The following is a 22,380-nucleotide window of genomic DNA, read 5'->3' on the forward strand; positions in this document are numbered from 1 at the left end:
AAATACATGTACGTTATACTTGTACTTTTGATTATAAACAACATATATAATCGTTTGAATTAGGGTCGTAATTTGCACCTAAATTGCGCAGATAAGCGCTGTTGACTTTTACGCTGAAGGCCACGTCCGGATTTGGTTTGCTCCGGGTGCATGGCTCACATGTACATATGGCAACAACAAGTCCTGCAATGAATTCAATTGATATTATTCTTATTTAAAAGACGATTGATATTGTCCAAGGGAGCCTCCGTCTGACTGGACCCGCGCCGAGCTGGTATTTGAAGCCAGCATGCCGGAAATAAAAGTAACACCGCTGGGTAAGTCAAGCGGCTAGCATCCAGGCGGCTAGCATCCAGGCTACTTCTGTCAACACTGCGTTGTTTTGAATGTGTGCAGTATATTATTGATTATTTAAAAAGGCAAACAAACGCACAATTCAAAATCATTTCACATTAACCAAGATGATATCTGAATTTAAACGATCGTAAGTCTCTATAAGAACAAATAAGCAACAGTTTGGAAATTTTCAAGGGTATAAATCTAAGTTTCTTTTCTATTACAAAATGAGGAAGAATTATTATTTTTCAGGCCTCGGTATTGTATTTGAGCTTCACAAAAGTTGTAATTTGTGTTCTGTAACGCTAGATAAAATGAAAAACGATGATTGGGTTGTCATTTCTGTAAGTATTTGTCCAGTAAAATCTAAAAATATCATCATAATATTATTTTACTTACGCAAATTATGTAAAATACAATTGTAAATGTCTTTAAATCGGGTTCAGATACCACTCAGATGTATCCGAGTGGTTTTCATTTGACAAAACCACTGTCATTTTTCACATTTTATGATATTCTATGATCCAGCCCAGTTCTTCCATCTAAATAACATGTTCCACTTCACTTTTGCCTCCACGCAGAAGTCCAGAATGTAATTGTGTGCGACTTTTAAGGGGTTTATCGTCCAGTAGATGGGAATTACGCTCTGCCTGTGACTTTGGTCCATTTTGGTCCTGCTAAATTTGATCCAATGCGTGCACAATTAGTAACGTCAAATCCATTTCCTCGTCCAGGCGCCGGGCAGGACGTAGGACGCAGCTGCATACTCGTGTCCATCGGGGGTAAAAACATCATGCTGGACTGTGGCATGCACATGGGGTACAACGATGACGTGAGTAATACTGCAAGCTATTGCCCATTACAGTAACGGTACTCCTCTTGTGCACACGCGTCCTTCTCGTATGATATCACAATGCACTGTTCATATTTTTCCTGATTCTGTTTTCCAGAGACGTTTTCCAGACTTTTCATACATAACGCAAAATGGGCGCTTGACTGACTTTTTGGATTGTGTCATCATCAGGTAACTTTTACGTTTACAGACCCAGAAAAGACAACAGCTGCGGACACAACATGAGAGCAAAAGAAAGTAGCAATAATCCAAGTAATGAGAGATAATAATCATGGCACCACACGGTTAAACGTAAATAAAGTTATGGCCGTACCAAGTCCAACATAAACGTCCTGTCTCGCCTAAAGTCTGAAGGTCATTTCCTCCATATGTCTAATGTCAGTCCAGTCCTTGATCGTCAGGGGAGTTTGTGTCATCCATATCCTTGTGATGGCCCTTTTTTTCTACTGCCAAAATTATATTCCAAGGGTATTCATCTATTGTGTCTGTGGCAGGAGTTCTGAGTTCAAATATAGTCTGTATCTCCTTATTGATTTCAGTCAAGGATTTAGGAGAAACAGGACAGTCTCAAAAGACATGATAGTGGTTTGCTTCCTGCTGCCACACTTTCTCCAACAGTCTGCATTTCCTTGTGCGTAATGGGCACTTTGACATGGGGTTATAAAGAAACGAGTCACACTTTTCCAACAAAATTCCTTCCAAACATGTGATTTTGTGGTTTTCCAAAGAGATGTACATATACTTTCCCACTCTTCGTCCGTCAGAACAAAATTACCTTCTCTTTCCCATTTGTTTTTGATATATTCAGCAGAGTAGTTATCAGGTATGTCTCACAACTTCGTGTATATGTATTTTTCCTCTTACCAATACATTCACGAACAAGATGATGGGATTTGCTTTTTAAACCCATTTTAATGCAAAAAATTAAAGACTCAAGAATGTGAGGCTACGGGCTTAAGTTTTGTTGCCTGGAAAATGATACCGCTCAGTATGTTTACACAGATGGACATATTAGTCTGGTCACCATTTGACTGACATTGTAATTTGGCCGACCGTGAACACACATGGTCAAGCAAGTGTCCGAACAAACCCGTCCACTTACGAGGGAAAAAGGCGTTAAGGAATACATCAGTGAAAGTATGTGCCGTGTGCCATGTTTCAGTCACTTCCACCTGGATCACTGCGGCGCTCTGCCCTTTATGAGCGAGATGGTGGGCTACGACGGGCCCATCTACATGACCCATCCCACCAAAGCCATCTGCCCCATCCTGCTGGAGGACTTCCGCAAGATCACGGTCGACAAGAAGGGCGAAACCAACTTCTTCACCTCACAGATGATCAAGGACTGTATGAAGAAAGTGGTGCCTCTGAACCTCCATCAGACTGTGCAGGTACGGAGCTTCGACTGGCTAAACGTCTCATAAGATGAGGTCAGAACCTCCATCAGACTGTTCAGGTACGGAGCTGTCCCTGGTTAAACGTCTAATAAACCTAGCTCAGAACCGCCATCAGACTGTACAGGTACGGAGCTGCGACTGGCTAAACGTCTCATAAACTAAAATCAGACCAGAAACACAGATTAGGCACAGAAGTGGAATAATACAAACTGATAACTTCCTTTAAAAATGCACTTAAAGGAATAATAGAGAATTTTTTGCCAATTTGAGAACTCAAGCGACTGTTAGTCCCTTTTTTGAAAAGTGCGCATACGCACACTCGCCACACTCACCCCTGTGCGGAAGCATGCAACGCTGCTACACGTGCGTTTGCTTATTAGCACGTTTATTATCTTTTGCCGCCACAGATTTCTGTCTCTTCTGAGCTCGAACACAGTCCTTCTCTGTGGTCATTTTGTACTTTACACTGAAGGAACTTGTTAAACACACACCTGCATATCAATCACACATGCGCAGCCATGGAAACGTGCTGCTATCCTGGGAACGAGGCTGCAGGTGTGCAGTAGCATGCAGGGAATGATTGACATGTGGGAGAACTACTCGACTGTCCATGCCACCAGGAAATGAGACTCGGATTGCTCGCAAAAATCCTCTCTTATTCCTTTAAAGAATAAAAATATATGAATAAAAATAATAGAAAAATGACACACTCTTATTTACAGTAAGTGGCTGTTGTTTATGAACAGTGAATATTGCACCCGGGATGATTGACATGGTAATTTTAGTGGTCAACTAGTGATTTAGTTTTTTTTTGTCAAAAAATTAGCTGCGGCGATAAATCAACTAAACTGGACTTGTCGACATAAAAAAATAATAATCTTGGTAGTATTTTAAAGAATCATAATTATCAGGATTATGCAGATTCTAAAAAACATGCAAAAAATACCTTTCTATAACAAAGACAGTGACTTTAAAAAAAAATCAAGCCTTCACTATATTTCAACCTTTTATAAAGTGCAATAGAAAAATAATTAAGAAAAAAAACTCCGGCCCAGTTTTGACCCAGAAGTATAAAAACGATGAAACGGTTACTACAGGAGAATATGTCGCTTTAGTGTCGAGATTCTTGTGCCTTAAATGTGTGACTTGAGCAGTTTCTGGACGTGTTTGAAATGGACAAGTATCAAAGCGGCTCGCTCACATATGAATCCAGGTGAGCGACACGATGAAAGAGGAATGTCGTTGTTGATGTTTTGATCTTGCCTTGTATGTCTGCATCTGCGCTAGCGTTTGATGCTACCTCTGCAGCCGTGCTAGCGTTTGATGCAACGCGAGTGTGAAAAACGTCCTTCTGTGGCAGGTGGACGACGAGCTGGAGATTAAAGCGTACTACGCCGGACACGTCCTGGGAGCCGCCATGGTGCAGATCAAAGTGGGCTCCGAGTCTGTGGTGTATACCGTGAGTGCAAAGAAACCCGGGGGGGCTTTAATGTTGCTATGCTTCACGGCGTCGTCAGGGATGCACGTTTTGTTATTAAAGTGTCGTATGACGGGTTTTTATGATTTTCTAATTTTGACTTTATTTGGTGTGTTTATACCTGTTGTACATATAAATGATAGTTTTACACCGATCAAGCAGGTATTTGTGAAGAAAACGTTGAAAAATCTGTAGAAAATGACAGGAGGTGACATCACACCAGGGACGCTCATTCCAGTCAAAGTTTAGGCAGAATTTACACAAAGAAACTATTTTTTTGACTCTTTAAATATGAATTCAACAAAATAAAGTCGCTCTTATATATTGTTATTTGTCAATTTTTTTTTTTTTACATTAGATGAGTTTTGGCCCAGTGTTTTCTGGGTAATTTCCTACTGTGATGTCATCAGTTACAAACAGGAAGTTAAACTATAAACCTAAAAAAATGTGCTATTCTGTGATCAAATGTTTATATTTTTTAGCAAAATTCTAAATATATTTATCTTCACTGTGTTTTAGTTCAATGAGTCGTCCTGCCTGTAGGGGGCGCTTTAATTGGCCGCCTTCGTAGTGACAGCACAATATCAAACTTTAGTGTCACAATTAATTTAAAAAAGAACATCACATTTGTTGATTAGTCATTGATTAGTATTTTATTATTTTACGCTACTAAGTTTAATATAAAGTTAATGTGACAAAAACGTCCAGATAGAAATATTACATTTATGGGTTATATATTAACATTTATATGTATTCTTTTGGACTCTGGCTTGAAGTAAAACTACTTAGTTTTGCTTCTGAAACTGTCACAATTACTATTTTTTAGTTCTTACGATTATACTGTGACCTGAATAATCACAATTATTGATTAACCAAATAATCTGGACATTTTAGTAAATTAGAAAGTGCTTAGGGTATTAAGTGATTGTAAACTTTTTTTACTTGGACAATTACACATTCATTATTATTATTATAAGAGAGCAGTAGCAAGTACTGATATTTCACAATATTTTGCAGATATTATGATAAAGATAATGGTTTGATAGTGTCTGACTTTAACAAAGCAACATGTCTAATTCACAAATTTTTTTTTTTCTTCACAAAACATGTGCATAATTTTGATCAGTTTCCAAATTAACATTGCAGTCCACAACTAATGTTTAATAATGGTTAATAACAAGTTTGTCCTTTTGTTAGGGGGATTACAACATGACGCCTGACAGACATTTAGGGTAAGTGCTCTGTTGTTTGTTTGTTTGTTTGTTTGTTTGTGTGTGTATCTTGTGTATTTCCTGGTCCAGGGCCGCGTGGATCGATAAGTGCCGTCCAGACATGCTCATCTCGGAGTCGACTTACGCCACCACCATCCGAGACTCCAAGAGGTGCAGAGAGAGGGACTTTTTGAAGAAGGTTCACGAGTCAATCGAGCGAGGAGGAAAGGTGAGGCTCACGTTTTCTACCAAAGAACGCTTTAGATATTTAAACGGTTTATAACAGTTCAGATAGATAAAAGTACAGCTAATTTTGGTTTGCTGTGTGGAATTTTACACTGATTTTGACTGATACATTTTCTTTTTGGAGCGTGCATTACCTGACGGATCCACTGACTCTGGAAAAGAGGGGCGAGGCAGGGTTGTGCCTGGTCCCCCCTCCTGTTTGCTTTGTTTTTGGAACCTTTGGCCCAATATATTAGAAAAACTAAAACAATTCACGGTGTTACGATCGATTGGAACATAAAATAGCCTACGAGGCAGATGATGTTCTATTGTATTTGACCAAACAAGACATTTTGAGCGTTCAGTCACTTGTATACATGTATCTAGTGTGTTTTTTAAAAATGTATTTCAACATGTTTTGCAGGTCCTTATTCCAGTTTTTGCCCTTGGAAGAGCTCAGGAACTCTGCATCCTCTTGGAGACATTTTGGTAATATTCCCGTTCATTGTTCTAATGCGTAAACATGGTAAAAACATAAATACACATAAATCCAACTCAAGAAATGTACAAAATTCGGGTCGTGAGTGTTTGTAGCTGTTGTGTAAAAAGGAAGAGCTGGAGCAAAAAGATGATGAATATTTACGACTCGCCGCCCTTGAACAGAAAGGATTAGTATTCCAATTTTACTCCCTTAAGCTAGATACATTTATCAGAGAAAATCTTTAATAGTTAATCCCTTCCGACAACAACAAGGCCGTTTCCTCCTTTATTATGTCTAGATTTAACAGTTTACGATTATCCTTTTGTCATTGGAAGCTATTTTTCTCTCACACCTGGCTCCCACTAGTTTCCTTAGAAATGAAAACTATTGGCATATTAAACCATAAATTCCTGTGGCATGAGTCTGCAGAAAGACTAACTTTTTTGTTTAAGTTATGACACATTTCACTGAAACGTAGTGAACGCAATAATATTTCTGATTTTACTAAACATTTTGCCTTATTTGGCCCCAGTTTCACCATTTTTATAAAAGAAAATTATGTTTATAATTGTACTTCCTGGTTGGCACAAATATGACATTGGTAGAGGTGATTGCACAACTGTTACCTAGCAACCAGACTGTAAACAAGAGCCAAAATCCATTTCAATTGCACAAAAGTTACGACAAACAATAACACCATATGACACCTTTATTTTGTCGAACGGTGGTCAGAAACGTGTCAGTTAAGTGCAAACTGTCCCTGTGTTTTCAACGGCACGTTGCACGTTGATGACATCACAGAGGGATTCAGCTCTACTTCCTGTAATTTTAAACTTTTCAAAATGTTTTCACAAACTGCAACTTAACAGAAGCAGGAGAAATTAATGTGGACTTTAATAAGATAAGATAAGATAAGATAGCCTTTATTTGTTCACACAATGGGGACATTTCGGTGTTGCACGCAAGTAGATACAGAAGTAAAAGAACAGATAAACAAAAAAACTCTCATGTTCTCTTAAACCCTTTAACACACTCACTGTGAGGGTTTTTTACATACACGGGGACTGTGCATTATGCAACTTTGAAAAACTAAATTAACTATGCATTTTAACAGTTTATAGCACAAACATTGCTTTCTTTCCTGGAATATTGAAGTTCCTAATCTCTTTCAAAAACGTAATACAAGAACGTAATACAAGAACATAATGTATTACATTGTTAATACTTCTGAATTGACCAGTCTTTTGTTAACATCCTTGTCTGACTCCCTGTAAAGCACTTTGTGAGCTTATCTGTAAAAACACACTGTGCAAATAAGGTTTTCCGATTCACTGACCTCGCTGTAACGTAATATTGTGTTTTGCATTGGATCCACAGGGAGCGCATGAACCTCAAAGCCCCCATCTATTTCTCCACGGGTCTGACGGAGAAGGCCAACCACTACTACAAGCTGTTCATCACGTGGACCAACCAGAAGATCAGAAAGACCTTTGTACAGAGAAACATGTTCGAGTTTAAGCACATCAAACCCTTCGATCGTTCCTACGCCGATAACCCCGGCCCCATGGTAAGAACCCCATAGAACCCTTTTTTACCTGATGAACCGGCACGGAATTAAACAAATCTACATGTTTTAGGTCGTGTTTGCCACGCCCGGGATGCTGCACGCCGGACAGTCCCTGCAAATATTCAAGAAATGGGCAGGCAATGAGAAAAATATGGTATGTTTTGTATATTTATTCCCCTTAAACCAAAAGTTTTCAATTTGAACAACGATAACGTAAATTGCTCTGCGGTTCTTTTCCAATAATACGCTCCACTTCTTATTTAAAACTTGGCCAGACAGGGTTGAAACTGTGAAGCCGCACCTCCTTTCCGCTTAAGGCACTCGAGTTCTGGTTTGCAGTCAGCTGTGCGTCTTCATCGAAAAAGCCACAAATTGCGTGTTTGAAGACGGAGACGTTAAGATTTTAAGTAGGGTGAAAGATGGCTGCTACGAAAAGTGAAGGAGTTGGCTCGTCTTCAGAAAGAAAACTGTAACTTTAATAGAAATGTTGGTCTGATGTACAATCAACCATCAGTCTACAATAGCCTCATAAAGCCTCAAATGCTAATGAGGTACGTGACCGTTATGAGGGTGAGAGCGGGTCAGACCTCGATGGGCCTTAACGACACAAACTGTAAACGTGAAACGCAGACTTGTGAACGAGGGCGGGGTTCGGTTACGACTCCTCCCCTTTGGGCAGGACCAATCAGAGTTCAGGAGAGAGTAAACGCGGCTGCTCAAACAGTTTACATCAGATTGAAAAACACTTTAATATGGAAGTCGAAACCGTGTCCAGTTGGACCGCGACAAACGAGGGCTTACGCCAACACATTGAAAAGGTTAGACTGCCAGATTTTCGAATATTCAGACGCCTTAAGATTCCAGACTAGTATCAAAACCAGAGATTGGATGCCAAATGAGATGATATTGTGAATATTGTTTTGAAGCGACGTAAATATTGAATATGTAGATACACAATTTAAATAATTCACGTTTTACACATTCAAATAAGGGTACGAGGTGATGTTTCTGCACTTTTTTGATTCGATTTAACGCAGACATTTCGCATTTTGTCTGAGAATTAAACGTCAAATAATTAATTTAAAGACAGACGTTTGAGCTTGTTTGTGTTGGATCGACACAATATCATCTGGATCATTATCAGAAGACCCCCAAAAATATCAAGATTTTCATTTTTGTCAATATATGCTTATCAAAACTAGGTACCAGACGCCATTTTGCTCTAGTTATGTGATTATTATTATTATTATTATTATTATTTTTTATACAGTATGAAACAGCTCCTTTCTTGATTAGTTTGACAATCATCTTGCTCTACACATCAGAACTTTATTTAAATTGAAAGAAACATGTACTATTTTGCTTATTTTACCCCAAAAGCATGTGTTTTTTATGATTTATCGAGCCTGTCGCTTAATGTTGACACAGTTTAGCGTCGTAGCAACACCGGTCCAGACGTTGTAACTCTTGTAGATGTAGATATTCTGTCGTGGTGTAATTCTGTAATTATTCGTAGGTCATTATGCCCGGCTACTGCGTGCAAGGAACCATCGGCCACAAGATTCTGAACGGGCAGAGGAAGCTGGAGATTGAGGGAAGAGCAACGGTAAGTTTAACAACGTACATCTATTGTTTGTAACGTGTGTATTTATTAATTTTGAATTGACATAGTTATGTGCTAAATTGTGCCTATAAATGTCCCGCACAAAAAAGGAGAGTCATTTTTTTACTATAGACAATTTCAAATGTTCGTGTGCTGATTATTGTTGGAATAAACGTCGTGATTTAATGATTATTCGCGGTGATTGTCGTCACGGCCAAAACGAAAATAAAGTTCAAAATGTTCTTTCCTTCTTGTTTTCTTAAGACGTTAACGCTCCTTGACATGTGACTTGCTTTATCAAATCAAACTTTATCAATGATTCATTTGGCATAAACGGCAAGACAAAAATGAGGTCTGATTTTTGTCTTGCCGTTTTTTTGCTCCTGAAATCGACACATTTATTTTAATTCAACTAAAAAACACACTTAATTTAGTTTGAAAATGGTCACTTTTCTATAAATTGAATTTTGGAAGAAAAAAAAGAAATATTACTTGAAAATGTTTAATTTATTTTTACTTCAGACTACGATATATTGTGACCCTAAATAATCACGATTATGGATTCATCTAATAATCTTGACATCCCCATTGAATATGATACAATAAATAGTCGGATTTGGAATATCTCCAAACCAAAAATTTAGATCCTTTTTGAAACTTTAAATGTGCTGATTAAAGTAAAGTATATCCCGGAGTATAAGTCGCACCAGCCAAAAAAAGCATAATAGAGAAGAAAAAATACATATATTGCACTGGAGTATAAGTTGTAAAATCGTTAAAAGTTTTTGGAAAATGTATTCGATAAAATCCAAGACCAAGAACAGACATTTAATCTTGAAATGCAGTTTAAATAATAACAGATGAGAGAACATGGTGAATAGGTGTACGTATGCTAACGCTAACACCTTCAGCTACATGAGGCACAGACAGAACTGTGGTAAGTGTCTGGTATGTTAACGTAACATATGAACAGTTATTCAGATAACTATAGCATAAAGAACATGCTAACAAGTTTACCAAAGCATCAGTTTTACCCCAAATCACTAAATCCATTGAATTCTTCTTCCTCTGTGTCACTTCTAAACAACTCCACAAACTCCAGAGGTAGAGGAAGTGCAGATTCTTCTTCTGCGTCGCTTAGAGCCTAGAGCGCCCTCTTGTGGTTGCCAGGGTGAAAATAACAAATAATATCACATCACAAGTCGCACCCCGGCCAAAACTACGAAAAAGGTTGTGAGTTATAGTCCGGAAAATACGGTATAGATAATTCCTTTAAATATTTCCCGTTGAATGTCATAATTGCACCTTTTCTCCGCCGCACATGCTCCTGCTCTCGGTCCGTTCGGTCAGATCTTTAATAACCGCCGGCGTTGTGTGTCTCTGTGCGCTGGCTTCAGCTGGACGTGAAGCTGCAGGTGGAGTACATGTCGTTCAGCGCCCACGCCGACGCCAAAGGCATCATGCAGCTCATCCGCATGGCCGAGCCGCGGAACATGCTGCTGGTGCACGGCGAGGCGGCCAAGATGGAGTTCCTCAAAGGCAAAATTGAGCAGGAGTTCAGTAAGTGCATCGCTCCGCCGACGGTTGCACTCTTTAGCATTTTCTCTTTCACGTTTGTCTTTGCCACATCCATAATTGTGCTTGTCAAAACCTGCACGGATGTGAAAAATCAGAACTTAATCAGATTACTCACATCAGACAAAACCATTTACATGACATTTAAATAATCTGATAACTCCACGAATGATCAGCATGTAAATATAGTCACTGATAATCCTGGTTTAGACCTGGTTTAGACCTGGTTTAGACCTGGTTTAGACCTGGTTTAGACCTGGTTTAGACCTGGTTTAGACCTGGTTTAGACCTGGTTTGGACCTGGTTTAGTCCTGGTTTAGCCCTGGTTTACTCCTGGTTTACTCCTGGTTTAGCCCTGGTTTACTCCTGGTTTACTCCTGGTTTAGTCCTGGTTTACTCCTGGTTTACTCCTGGTTTAGCCCTGGTTTACTCCTGGGTTTAGCCCTGGTTTACTCCTGGTTTACTCCTGGTTTACTCCTGGTTTACCCCTGGTTTACTCCTGGTTTAGCCCTGGTTTACCCCTGGTTTACCCCTGGTTTAGCCCTGGTTTAGCCCTGGTTTATTCCATGACCTGCACCTCCAGGTCTTGGCGTAAGAAACCTCTCAAATGTGACTATAAATGGATGAGTACATGACGATAAAACTGCATGTGACTTGTCGTTGACAGTATTTGACAGTAAAAGTACTTGTTGCTTCCTCTCTTGTCCTTCGTTTCAGGTATAAACTGTTAAAAACTACAGGTGACTTGGCAGTATTTATTGACAGTAAAAGTACTTTTTTCTTCCTCGTTTCAGGTATAAATTGTTACATGCCGGCGAACGGAGAGACCACGTTAGTGACCACAAACCCCAGCGTTCCTGTCGACATCTCTCTAAACCTGCTCAAGAGGGAAATGTCTCTGGGAGGTGCGGCCTCTTTGCTCATTCTTATAAAGCCAAAACGTGAATTACCTAAACTCCTATTGAAACGAGATATTGATGTGAAAATAACTTAAATACAACAATTCTGGAACTTTTTGTAATCGTCTTTTTAAATGTTTTTATGGTTTTATTCCTCATATTGATCCATCACCATTTTCTATTCTTAAGCTTATAACTATAGTTTATTATTTATGAATTGGTTTGAGTCTAAATCGAGTTTGGAAGTGGAATTTGTTTCTTAATAACTGATCCAGACACACTGTGAGAAAAAGGGGATGTGAAGTTTTTAGTGTCAGGCGACGCCCACCTGATGCTCTCGTTCCCTTTTTGATTCAGCTCCAAAATTTTGATGTGATACAGTAAACGTGAAATCATTATTATTTGTCATTATTGATTGAGAATTTGTTAAAAATTGGGATAAAAGGGAAGAAAAAGTAATTTCTTTGTCCTTTTTGATTCTTGTCCTGTGCAGGAATCTTAATTGTTGCTTTATTTACAGATTAACTTCTCAAAATTAAAATTCTTCACGATATAACATCACAATTTAACACTTATTCACACTTATTGAGACCAAACGACAGTGAAATATTCAATTTCCGTTGATTTCCGTGGTCTTGACATGTTGCTGTTCCTCAAGTTTATGAGCGACTTTACACAACTGAACTTACTGAAAGACAAAATAAAGTTAAAAAAGACACGTATAAAAAAGTCTTTACATTCAGGTCTATTTTTGGGCTATAAATTGAACAAAAATCACCTGAATTTGCTCCTAAAATTGTCACGATTATTATTTTTTTCTGTTCTTGACATCCGTAGTTTCCAAAAATTGTTTATGAAAACACATTTATAGACTATGTAATACCGTATTTTCCGCACTATAAGGCGCACTGGATCATAAGGCGCACTTGTCATTAAGCAAAACAAAACAATTAAAGTCAGTCAGTTGAACTTTATTATGCAGTATGCGAGATATGAATTCATCCATTTCTAAAACGCACTGGATTATAGTTTTTTGAGAAAATTGAATGCTCTTTATAGTCCGGAAAATACGGTAATACCCATTTTCTTATGACATCCTGCTCACAGAACAAAACACTACTGTACTTTCGTGGTCTGACATTAAGCATTTGCATGTAACTCTTAAATGTCACGTACGGGCCGATGTCGCTCGTGCAAAGGAAAGCGCCGCGCTGACATTTACCGTAGCCTACATTCTGTTCATTATAATATTATCTGATTGAAACTCATTTCTGTTCTTTTCTTTTTAAGGTCCACTGCCTGACCTGAAAAAACCCCGCACGATGCATGGGACCCTGATCATGAAAGAAAATGTAAGTCGTCTTGAATGTCGTCGAACGGTATCTTAGCGACGGCCAATCCCAGCAGAACACGATATGTTTTAATGTGATAAAGAGTTGTATTAAATGCGTGTCGATGTCTTCTGCGTCTTCCCCATGGTGTTTAGTATTTGCAACTATTTATCAGCTTATTGTCAAAACAATATTTCATTTGTAATTTGGTCATCATAATTGTTATCTGGACTATTCAGACTCTAAAACACATGGAAAAAGACCTTTTTATGACAAAGACGGCGGCATTATTAAATAAAAATGTGGAAAAATAATAACAATTTCAGATTTTTATTAATAAAACACTATTTGTAATTATACTCGATCTAGAAGTGTTTTGTCACCGTATTTCAACCTTTTTATTTGATTTAAAATGTATTGATGTTGCGTAGAAATCATTGCTGACTATTCAGCTACTAAAATAAATAATTAGTCTCAGTCCCAATTTATTTTCATTTTTTCCCCCATTAATATTTAGCATGGTGGACTGTCAAATAAGCTCAAAGTTATAAACATCTGAACAATCGTTTTGTTTTTTTCATCATGGCCATATAGAAATAACAGAAAATGACCAAACTCTTCATTAAAAGTGTTTAAAAAGACATTGTAGACAAACTTTAATGTCCAAAAATGTTTTGGAAAACGCTAGCTAGGTAAAATCAAATAAAAAATACAACAATAATGAAAAAAACAATTTAATAGTAACAAAATATTGTAATAACACACTAAAAGTAAAATAATAAATGTATAATAATACATTTTTCTCCTAAAATTGCCAAAGAGAAAATGATTGACTGAATGTCTTCTCCGCGTCGCTGCCTCAGAGAAATGCTGTTGTTGGTTTCAGAGTCTGAAGCTGGTGTCGTCGGAGCAGGCGCTGAAGGAGCTCGGCCTGAACGAGCATCAGTTACGCTTCACCTGCCGAGTCCAGCTCCAGGACCCGCACAGCGAGGCCGACACGCTGCACCGCGTCTACGTGCAGGTCAAGAGGTGTGTGGGGGCGGGGCGAGGGGCGTGTCAGGGCGAGGGGCGAGGAGGCCGACACGCTGCACAGGATCTACGTGCACGTCAAGAGGTGTGTGGGGGGGGCGAGGGGCGTGTCAGGGCGAGGAGGCCGACACGCTGCACATGGTCTACGTGCACGTCAAGAGGTGTGTGGGGGCGGGGCAAGGGGGGCGAGGGGCGTGTCAGGGCGAGGAGGCCGACACGCTGCACATGGTCTACGTGCACGTCAAGAGGTGTGTGGGGGCGGGGCAAGGGGGGCGTGTCAGGGCGAGGGGCGAGGAGGCCGACACGCTGCACCGGGTCTACGTGCACGTCAAGAGGTGTGTGGGGGCGGGGCAAGGGGGGCGAGGGGCGTGTCAGGGCGAGGAGGCCAACACGCTGCACCGGGTCTACGTGCACGTCAAGAGGTGTGTGGGGGCGGGGCAAGGGGGGTGAGGGGAGTGTCAGGGCGAGGGGCGAGGAGGCTGACACGCTGCACAGGGTCTACGTGCACGTCAAGAGGTGTGTGGGGGCGGGGCAAGGGGGGTGAGGGGCGTGTCAGGGCGAGGAGGCCGACACGCTGCACCGGGTCCACGTGCACGTCAAGAGGTGTGTGGGGGCGGGGCAAGGGGGGTGAGGGGAGTGTCAGGGCGAGGGGCGAGGAGGCCGACACGCTGCACCGGGTCTACGTGCACGTCAAGAGGTGTGTGGGGGCGGGGCAAGGGGGGCGTGTCAGGGCGAGGGGCGAGGAGGCCAACACGCTGCACAGGGTCTACGTGCACGTCAAGAGGTGTGTGGGGGCGTGTCAGGGTGGGGAATTCCATCAAACACCATCTCTGCTCTTAAAGCTATTAAGCTAAATTAACAAAAACATACCTGGAGTAGCATTTAGCTTCATTCACACTAGTTTGATAAATCCTGGTTAGAAAGTCCTGTCCCTTCGAGTGACAAAAACACAAAAACACAGGTTAGTAAGAGTCGTGCTGCAAATTCAAAAGTTCCACACACCAATCCTCTCTGTTTCCAGCAGAGGGCGACATACATGTAATTAAATTGTTCTCTGCGAATGGAAAGAGACCATGGATGTATTATAATATCTGGATAGGGTACGCCCCCTCTGCCTCTGGCTCCAAATTGAGTAGTGGCCACTTCGCAGAATGCAGCCTTTTGGTCGGACCATTTCAGGAGTTCGGCCTCTAAAATTACCAAACATGCTAAATTGTTTTTAGTCCAAAAATAAAATAGAAGGAATTTCACTCTTCAACTGTTTCTAAAATACTTAAAAAATACATTTTTAACCTTCCGGTGAACGGTGTACGCGCACCTAGCGCGCACGTAACCCTCATGAACGAGCCTCAGGAGAACATGTGACGGAAACTAAACACAAGCAGAAGAATGTGACGAGACGAGACCACGATTCACGTAAGTTGTGTTTTTATGTCATTCCTCACGTTTCACACATTGTTCCATATGAAGTGTAAAACAACGATTACACAGTTAACACAAGTTAACACGAGCTAACACGAGCTAAAGTTTAGCTACACAAAGATGCAACAACACGTCATGATGGCTCGTGCTTCTGCAAATAAATAACTAATTATTTCTCTTACTAAATGTTCTAAGAGACAAAAGGTTAAGCACAGATCAAGGAAAACTAGAGAAAGAAGGGAAATAAAGTGATGTTTGTATTATGTGCTATAAAAAACAACCAATAATTCAAATATAACCTGCTATAATGGGTCATATCTTACATATATAAATGTAAAGGTGTTTAAAAGTGACAGTGCTGTACTTACAGGGGCTGAGACCACATTTGAGGTTTTATTACATATTTCATAATGACGTGTGCTGTGTTTAAACAAAGCACACGCTTGTTTTCTATAGAAATGTCATGGATTTACTTCCATGGAATATTTAGAGATTTAGCAAACATGTCAGTTATGTTCTAACTTCTAAGGTTTAAACTTATGCATAAATAAATGACTTTTGGTTCTAGCTTTAAAAATTAATGTGAAAAGAGGAACTTTTGTGTTACAGAGCGAAATGTAAATCTGTCAATAACATATTCCAGCTTTTCTCTGTTAAATGTGCAGAATATATCAATGTTCTAATGAGTATCTTTCTCATCTTCAGAGTGCTGACCAGTGAGTTTAGTCTGTCTGTGCTGACCAGAGCTCTACAGGTCACTACAGGTCACTGCAGGTCACTACAGGTCACTACAGGTCACTGCAGGTCACTGCAGGTCACTACAGGTCACTACAGGTCACTGCAGGTCACTACAGGTCACTACAGGTCACTGCAGACACAGAGTCATCTCAAGTAAACTCCTGACGACTCCAAAGCAAAAGGTATTTTAATAATAACTTGTGCCTCGACTAAAAGTAAACAGTGTAGAATCAGTACTTTGAATTTATAAAATGTCTGTTTTGTTATGACCAAAAAAACTAAATGATAATTGTTCTTCAAAAGAGCCACTGCTGTGTCACATGTGTCAGTGAAGCAGCTTCAGGACAAACATGTGAAGTGTATGTTCTATGACTTGTATAATCTAAAACATATGAAGTGTATGTTCTATGACTTGTATAATCTAAAACATGTGAAGTGTATGTTATATGACTTGTATAATCTAAAGCTGTGACATGTTCTGTTTGTCTCTCAGTCAAACGATGGAGCTGAACGGTGCAGTTACTGAAGTACAGAAGACTGCGTAGCCATGGAAACAAAGTGTTGTTAAATACTGAGATATTCAGTATTTAACGCAATAATGTCACATTCATGTGCATATAACTGATGTAAAAAGAGTGTTTATTTTACCATTATTATTAGTATTATTTTGTCTTACGCTGTTTTTATTTTATCTTTATCTTTATTTTCCTCCTCCATTCCTTATTAGGTATGAGAGGTTCTGTCTATAGGAGTTTTTGTTTTTAAGAGTTCTTCTATTAAGATCCGATCTATTAAGAGTGTTTTTTAAACTTCCTACAAGTTATCTGTCCTTTTCCTTTGTATCTACTGTGTTGCAACAACAAAATTTCCTCATGTGTGGACAATAAAGGAATATCTTATTTTATTCAGTTTGTTCTATTTGACTTATACAGGTTGTTTTATCATTGTTAATATTTTTATGTCGCACTGAATCACCAAAGCAAGTTCCACTGTTTGTGAATTCTTTTCTTTGACAATGGCAATACATTTTCTGATTCTATTAATGATAATAATAATGAACAGTACACAGACTCAAACTCCTTAATAAAGGACTCCCACATTGTAGCTTTAAAACTCATTGTAGCTTTAAAACTCAACTAAAACTGGCTAAAATCAATTTATCATTTGTAGTTATCAGATTTGCATTTATTGAACAAGTTCATTCATGTTCATTATTCGTATTAAATACATTAATAAACAAATGTGTTTTGTATTTATTAAAGATTGACATGATACAAAAACGACACAAAAGGAAACTGAATATAATTAAATACTGCTTAACTCAATTATGTAACAGAATCAATGATTATATTTTGTATTTCTTCTCATCTGATTAAAAAAAATGCATATTGGCCAAATTATATTATGTAAATAAATAACTGAAAAGTTAATAACAAAATAAATACCCAAACCAAAAACTACAGAAAATGATGAGGACGTTATTAAACCTCTAAATGTAATTTATTGTCATTAAACCAGACTTTTTATCTTAACACTTCTTTATAATTCTCTTAAATATCAGAGCTTTACAACATGATACATGTATATTTATAGATGGATATAACAATCCATCATTATACGTTACGTAAACGGACTATTTCAAGCCGAATCATTCCAAAAGTCCGTGTTGACTGTTCTTAGTCTTTCACGCTGCTGTGACGTGCGCGCTCCCGACGCCAAAGCCTCACGGCGATGACGTCACAAAAAGTGGGAGGAGATATACCAGTGTTCAGGAAGTAATGCGGAACTAAAAAACTTTTTTGGAACCACGCGCCAATGAGCAGCTCCATAGGTTTCAATGGCGGCCATCTTGGCTTCCGGGGGCTTGAAAGAGACATTACTGTTATTTTATTAGATTAAGATATTCCTTTATTGTCCCACATGGGGAAATTTCATTGGTGCAACGCAGGTAGATACAGAGGTAGATACAGAAGAACAGATCACTTATAGGAAGTCTGAAAAACACTTTCAGTAGAAGATCTCCTATAAATAAATAAAAACTCCCATAGACAAATAAATACATAAATACCATTGCATGTGATCCCGACAGTAATTGCACATGAATATGTGTCACGACAGCACATGAATTGCACATGAATTCCAACAGCAATTGCACATATGACAGAATTGCACATCAGTATTAGGTTAGGTCAGTATTGCGACGGGATAACGTGACGATCTCCGGGTAAGACGACTGTTCTCCGCAGTTTCATCAGTTCCTCCTTTGTGGAAACGCGGTACGGCGCAGGCCGGGGGGCGGGGCCGGAGCCGGGGGGCGGGGCCGGAGCCGGGGGGCGGGGCCGGAGCCGGGGGGCGGGGCCGGAGCCGGGGGGCGGGGCCGGGGGACTCAGAGCCAAGACACATCGCAACGACACGACGAAAACACTCAATCCAGCCGAATAAAGTCAAAACAAGTTAATTTAAAGCGATTCCAGTGCGTGTCCCGATCGTTCGTGAAGTTCCTCTTTCATATAAACGTGTATATAAACGTGTACCGACGACACGCCGTACTTTAGCGCGGCCGGAGGGCGCGGGGGGGGGCTGGTGGGCTCGCTCGGAGCTAGCTCACGTCACAACGACACAACGAACGCAACGAAAAACGCTCAAATCCAGCCGAAAAAAGTCAAAAACAGTTGAATTAAAAAACTATTCCAGCGCGTGTCCCTATCGTACAGTAAAATAGAAAAAATATACTAACTATATTTACAAAATATAGGAGATAAAGCACAATAAGTGTGAGAAAGAAGAGAGAGCGTTTACACCGGGCTGCCAGCTGTACCAGCGCCTTATGACGTATGACGTAGATTCAGTATCCTATTAGAATTTTCCATACATTATATTATTCCCATATGACGAGGATATTATTAATAATGATGATGATGATAAATAATAATATAAAATACAAATTTGAATAATAATAAAAAATAATAATGATAAAAATAATAATAAGGTAAAAGGGGTCAACTAGCAATTTTGAAAAAAAATTAAATGAATTATAAAAAATAAAATAACAATAATAAAATATAATATATTAAAAAATAAAATGCAATAACAAAACAATAATAATAAAAAATAATAATAATGATAATGATAAAAAAAAATAATAAGGTAAAAGGATCAACTAATAATTTAGAAAAAAAATAACACAAAAAATTATTAAAAAATAAATAAATAATAATAATAATAAGGAAAAAGGGGTCAAACTAACTACCAAAAGCCTCCTTTCAGAAGGTAAATGTGTGTGTGCCGTGTGTTTTCAGTGTGTTGAAAGGCTACACCATCCAGCACCTTCCTGACGGCACGGTGATGGTGGAGTCCATCGTCATCAAAGTCTCGTCCTCCGCAGAAGACCCCAACTCCAAAGTCCTGCTGCTGTCGTGGAGCTACCAGGTATTTATTTATGTATTTATTTATCCTTTTCAAGAAATGAAATGAAACGCACACCATGTTGCACTGGAGAAAGGACAAATTAATTTAATATTACCGTGTCGTGTTATACTGCTGCAAAACTATTCAGGAACGGTCCAAAGTTGTTGTTTATTCATTTTTTAAAGTTCTGATACTGTTCAAATGAGTGGTTTCAATACTAGTTTTAGTATCTAAGTATTGATTTATTTTATCTTTTCTGACAACACTAGTCCAAAGACCATAATCTCAATACCAGTATGATTTTAGCTTTTATAATTTTTTTTCCTTACCAAACAGAGCCTCACCTGTTTCCACGATAAACAAATCACTAAAATGACTAAACTAACGAACACCATCACTTACATTAGTCACGGGTCATTGTAATCCCCAGAAAACGTGTCAAATGTACTTATATAATCTATTACACTTAGCAATACCACAATTATGACAAAGAAACGCTAAAAAGACTGTAATTTTCCAAACAAAATAAAAGCAATTGATTTATTTTAAACCAATACTTGGTCAAATGAGTGTCTTGTTTTTTCATTTTCACATCTATTATCTTTTAACAACCTCAGACGGGATCCAGGAGATAATCGTGTCGTTCCACAGCTCTTTCGTTTACCCTTTTGCATTGTTTTTGCTCATGTCTCGACGGTCGCTCCAATAACGTGAACTGTTTGGACGTCCGTGCTCTACTTTTTACCGTCTGTTTGAAACCGTAGGCCCTGGAGATCGTACTGCTGATACTGCGCTGTAGATCTTACTGTACGTGCCCTCGCTACAAAGCCACATGTGTTTGTCTTCTCCAGATGCGGCGCGTGGTTTGAGTGAAACGCGACCGCACGATACATCTGTACGCAGACTTCAGTGCGCTCGTGGGCGTGCAGCGCTCTGCAGCCGAGGGGAGAGAGTGATTCCACCCGCTGCGTTATTTCCGAGCGATTCAAAGTGGCTGAAAAGAAATTGTTTTTAAAAAAAAAATTGTATCTGGGGTTTCCGTCAAGGGGTTGCCATAGCAACCTCTTCACCATAACAACCCCGGGTCTGTCACTTGCAGCCACAAGAAAATGTTGTCAATTATGACATCAGACGGGTGAATGAAACGTGACTAAAGGTGCTGTGTCTGGAATGTTCCGTGAGTCGCCTCTCCACAGCTCAGACCTGTAACTTGAGAACCTTTTACTGTGACATTTCACGTTTTTTAGGTCTTGAAATACTGAAAGCATACATGACTTTATATCAGTCAGACGTTCCTCGATAGAATAAGTAGTCTTTATCAGAGGATAGTGCTCAAGCTGCTCTTTAACATGGACAGGAGCTGATTCCATAACACAGGAGCTTGGGAGCTAAACGCTCCACACCCCTACTGTACTTTTTAGAGACTCTTGGGACCACCAGAAGGCTCTACCTCCTACTGTACTTTTAGAGACTCTTGGGATCACCAGAAGGCTCTACCTCCTACTGTACTTTTTAGAGACTCTTGGGACCACCAGAAGGCTCTACCTCCTACTGTGCTTTTAGAGACTCTTGGGACCACCAGAAGGCTCTACCTCCTACTGTACTTTTAGAGACTCTTGGGACCACCTGAAGGCTCTACCTCCTACTGTGCTTTTAGAGACTCTTGGGACCACCTGAAGGCTCTACCTCCTACTGTGCTTTTAGAGACTCTTGGCACCACCAGAAGGCCAGCATTTTGAGAGTGAAAAGCTATGTTTGGATGATATGGTTCTATAGCATCTTTGAGGTCGGATGGGGCGATGTCATTTATGGCTTTGTAGGTCAGGAGGAGGAGTTTAAATTTGATTCTAAACTCGACAGGAGCCAGTGAAGAGACTTCAGCACCGGCGTTATGTGCTCTCTTCTTTTAGTTTCTGTTGGTAATCTTGCTGCTGCATTTTGAAAGCTTTTCATGGAGCTTTTAGGACACGCTGTGAGCAGGAGTTACAGTCTAATCTAGACATTACAAATGCATGGATATGTTTTTCAGCATCGCTTTTAGGCTGGATTCTTCTGATTTTATCTATATTACACAGATGGGAATAGGCTGTTTTACAGGCTTGATTTATATGTGCTTTAAATGAGAGCTCCTGGTCAAATAAGACTCTGAGGTTGTCCAGTGTGACAGACGATTAAAAACTGCACAATGACTTGAGAATACTGGGAGTGCTTTCTGAGGCTCGGAGAGAGATGACTGGATAAACATCAAAGTGTTAGTGAAGCTAAATACAACTCCAGGTATGTGTTTTTATGTGGGAACAATGTTATAACATGGTTAAAAACATACATGTTTAATAACGTGTGTGCTTTAATGCCACACTGTGGAACAATCACAACTCCATGTCCATAAAAGCTTCTTACAGCATGTTCAACTCTGTATTCCTCGGCCGTGTAGTGACAAAATACTTGAAACTTGTACTGGTATAAAAATATTCATTCTTGGTTTTGTTTTTCTTTCTCTTTCAGGACGAGGATCTCGGCAGCTTTCTGTCCAATTTACTGAAGAAAGGACTTCCATCCGTGTGCTGACTGCACGGCTGACATTCAGAGTCATTCAGAGTCAAACATGAACAAACTTCAGCCCAAAATGATGTCTGTACTTTTGATTATGATCATGTTTCTTTTTATTGCAGTAGTTGTATTTATCTCATGCACTGGACAGAAAACACACACATTAAACAGTGAACAAACTATTTTATGTACAAATCCAACTCCAATAAACCCTTTTCTAGATAAATCATGTTATTTACACGGAGCAATTCATTAACGTAATGTATTCACAATATCAT

General features: G+C 39.4%; 1 protein-coding gene across 2 annotated transcripts; it reads left to right on the forward strand.

Annotated features, from left to right (window-relative positions):
- Positions 1-140: 140 nt before the first annotated feature.
- ints11 (integrator complex subunit 11) lies at positions 141-22,296 on the forward strand. 2 transcript variants are annotated; one of them, XM_072448820.1, is made up of 18 exons: positions 141-317; positions 1,071-1,168; positions 1,287-1,360; positions 2,352-2,580; positions 3,947-4,045; positions 5,261-5,295; positions 5,365-5,503; positions 5,924-5,988; positions 7,358-7,547; positions 7,618-7,701; positions 9,064-9,153; positions 10,548-10,710; positions 11,520-11,630; positions 12,915-12,976; positions 13,842-13,946; positions 14,282-14,319; positions 19,444-19,573; positions 22,058-22,295. In XM_072448820.1, exons 1-18 carry the CDS (start codon positions 290-292, stop codon positions 22,118-22,120), a joined length of 1,803 nt encoding a protein of 600 aa, XP_072304921.1. In that variant the 5' UTR covers positions 141-289; the 3' UTR covers positions 22,121-22,295. The 2 variants fall into 2 exon arrangements, with proteins under 2 accessions (XP_072304921.1, XP_072304922.1); XM_072448821.1 differs by lacking the exon at positions 14,282-14,319 and having other exon boundaries at positions 13,842-13,984; positions 22,058-22,296.
- Positions 22,297-22,380: the final 84 nt, after the last annotated feature.

Source organism: Eucyclogobius newberryi, unplaced genomic scaffold (genome assembly GCF_026437365.1).
Source record: "Eucyclogobius newberryi isolate DKJ021-1_F unplaced genomic scaffold, fEucNew1.0.hap1 SCAF_17, whole genome shotgun sequence".
NCBI classification, from domain to species: Eukaryota; Metazoa; Chordata; class Actinopteri; order Gobiiformes; family Gobiidae; genus Eucyclogobius; species Eucyclogobius newberryi.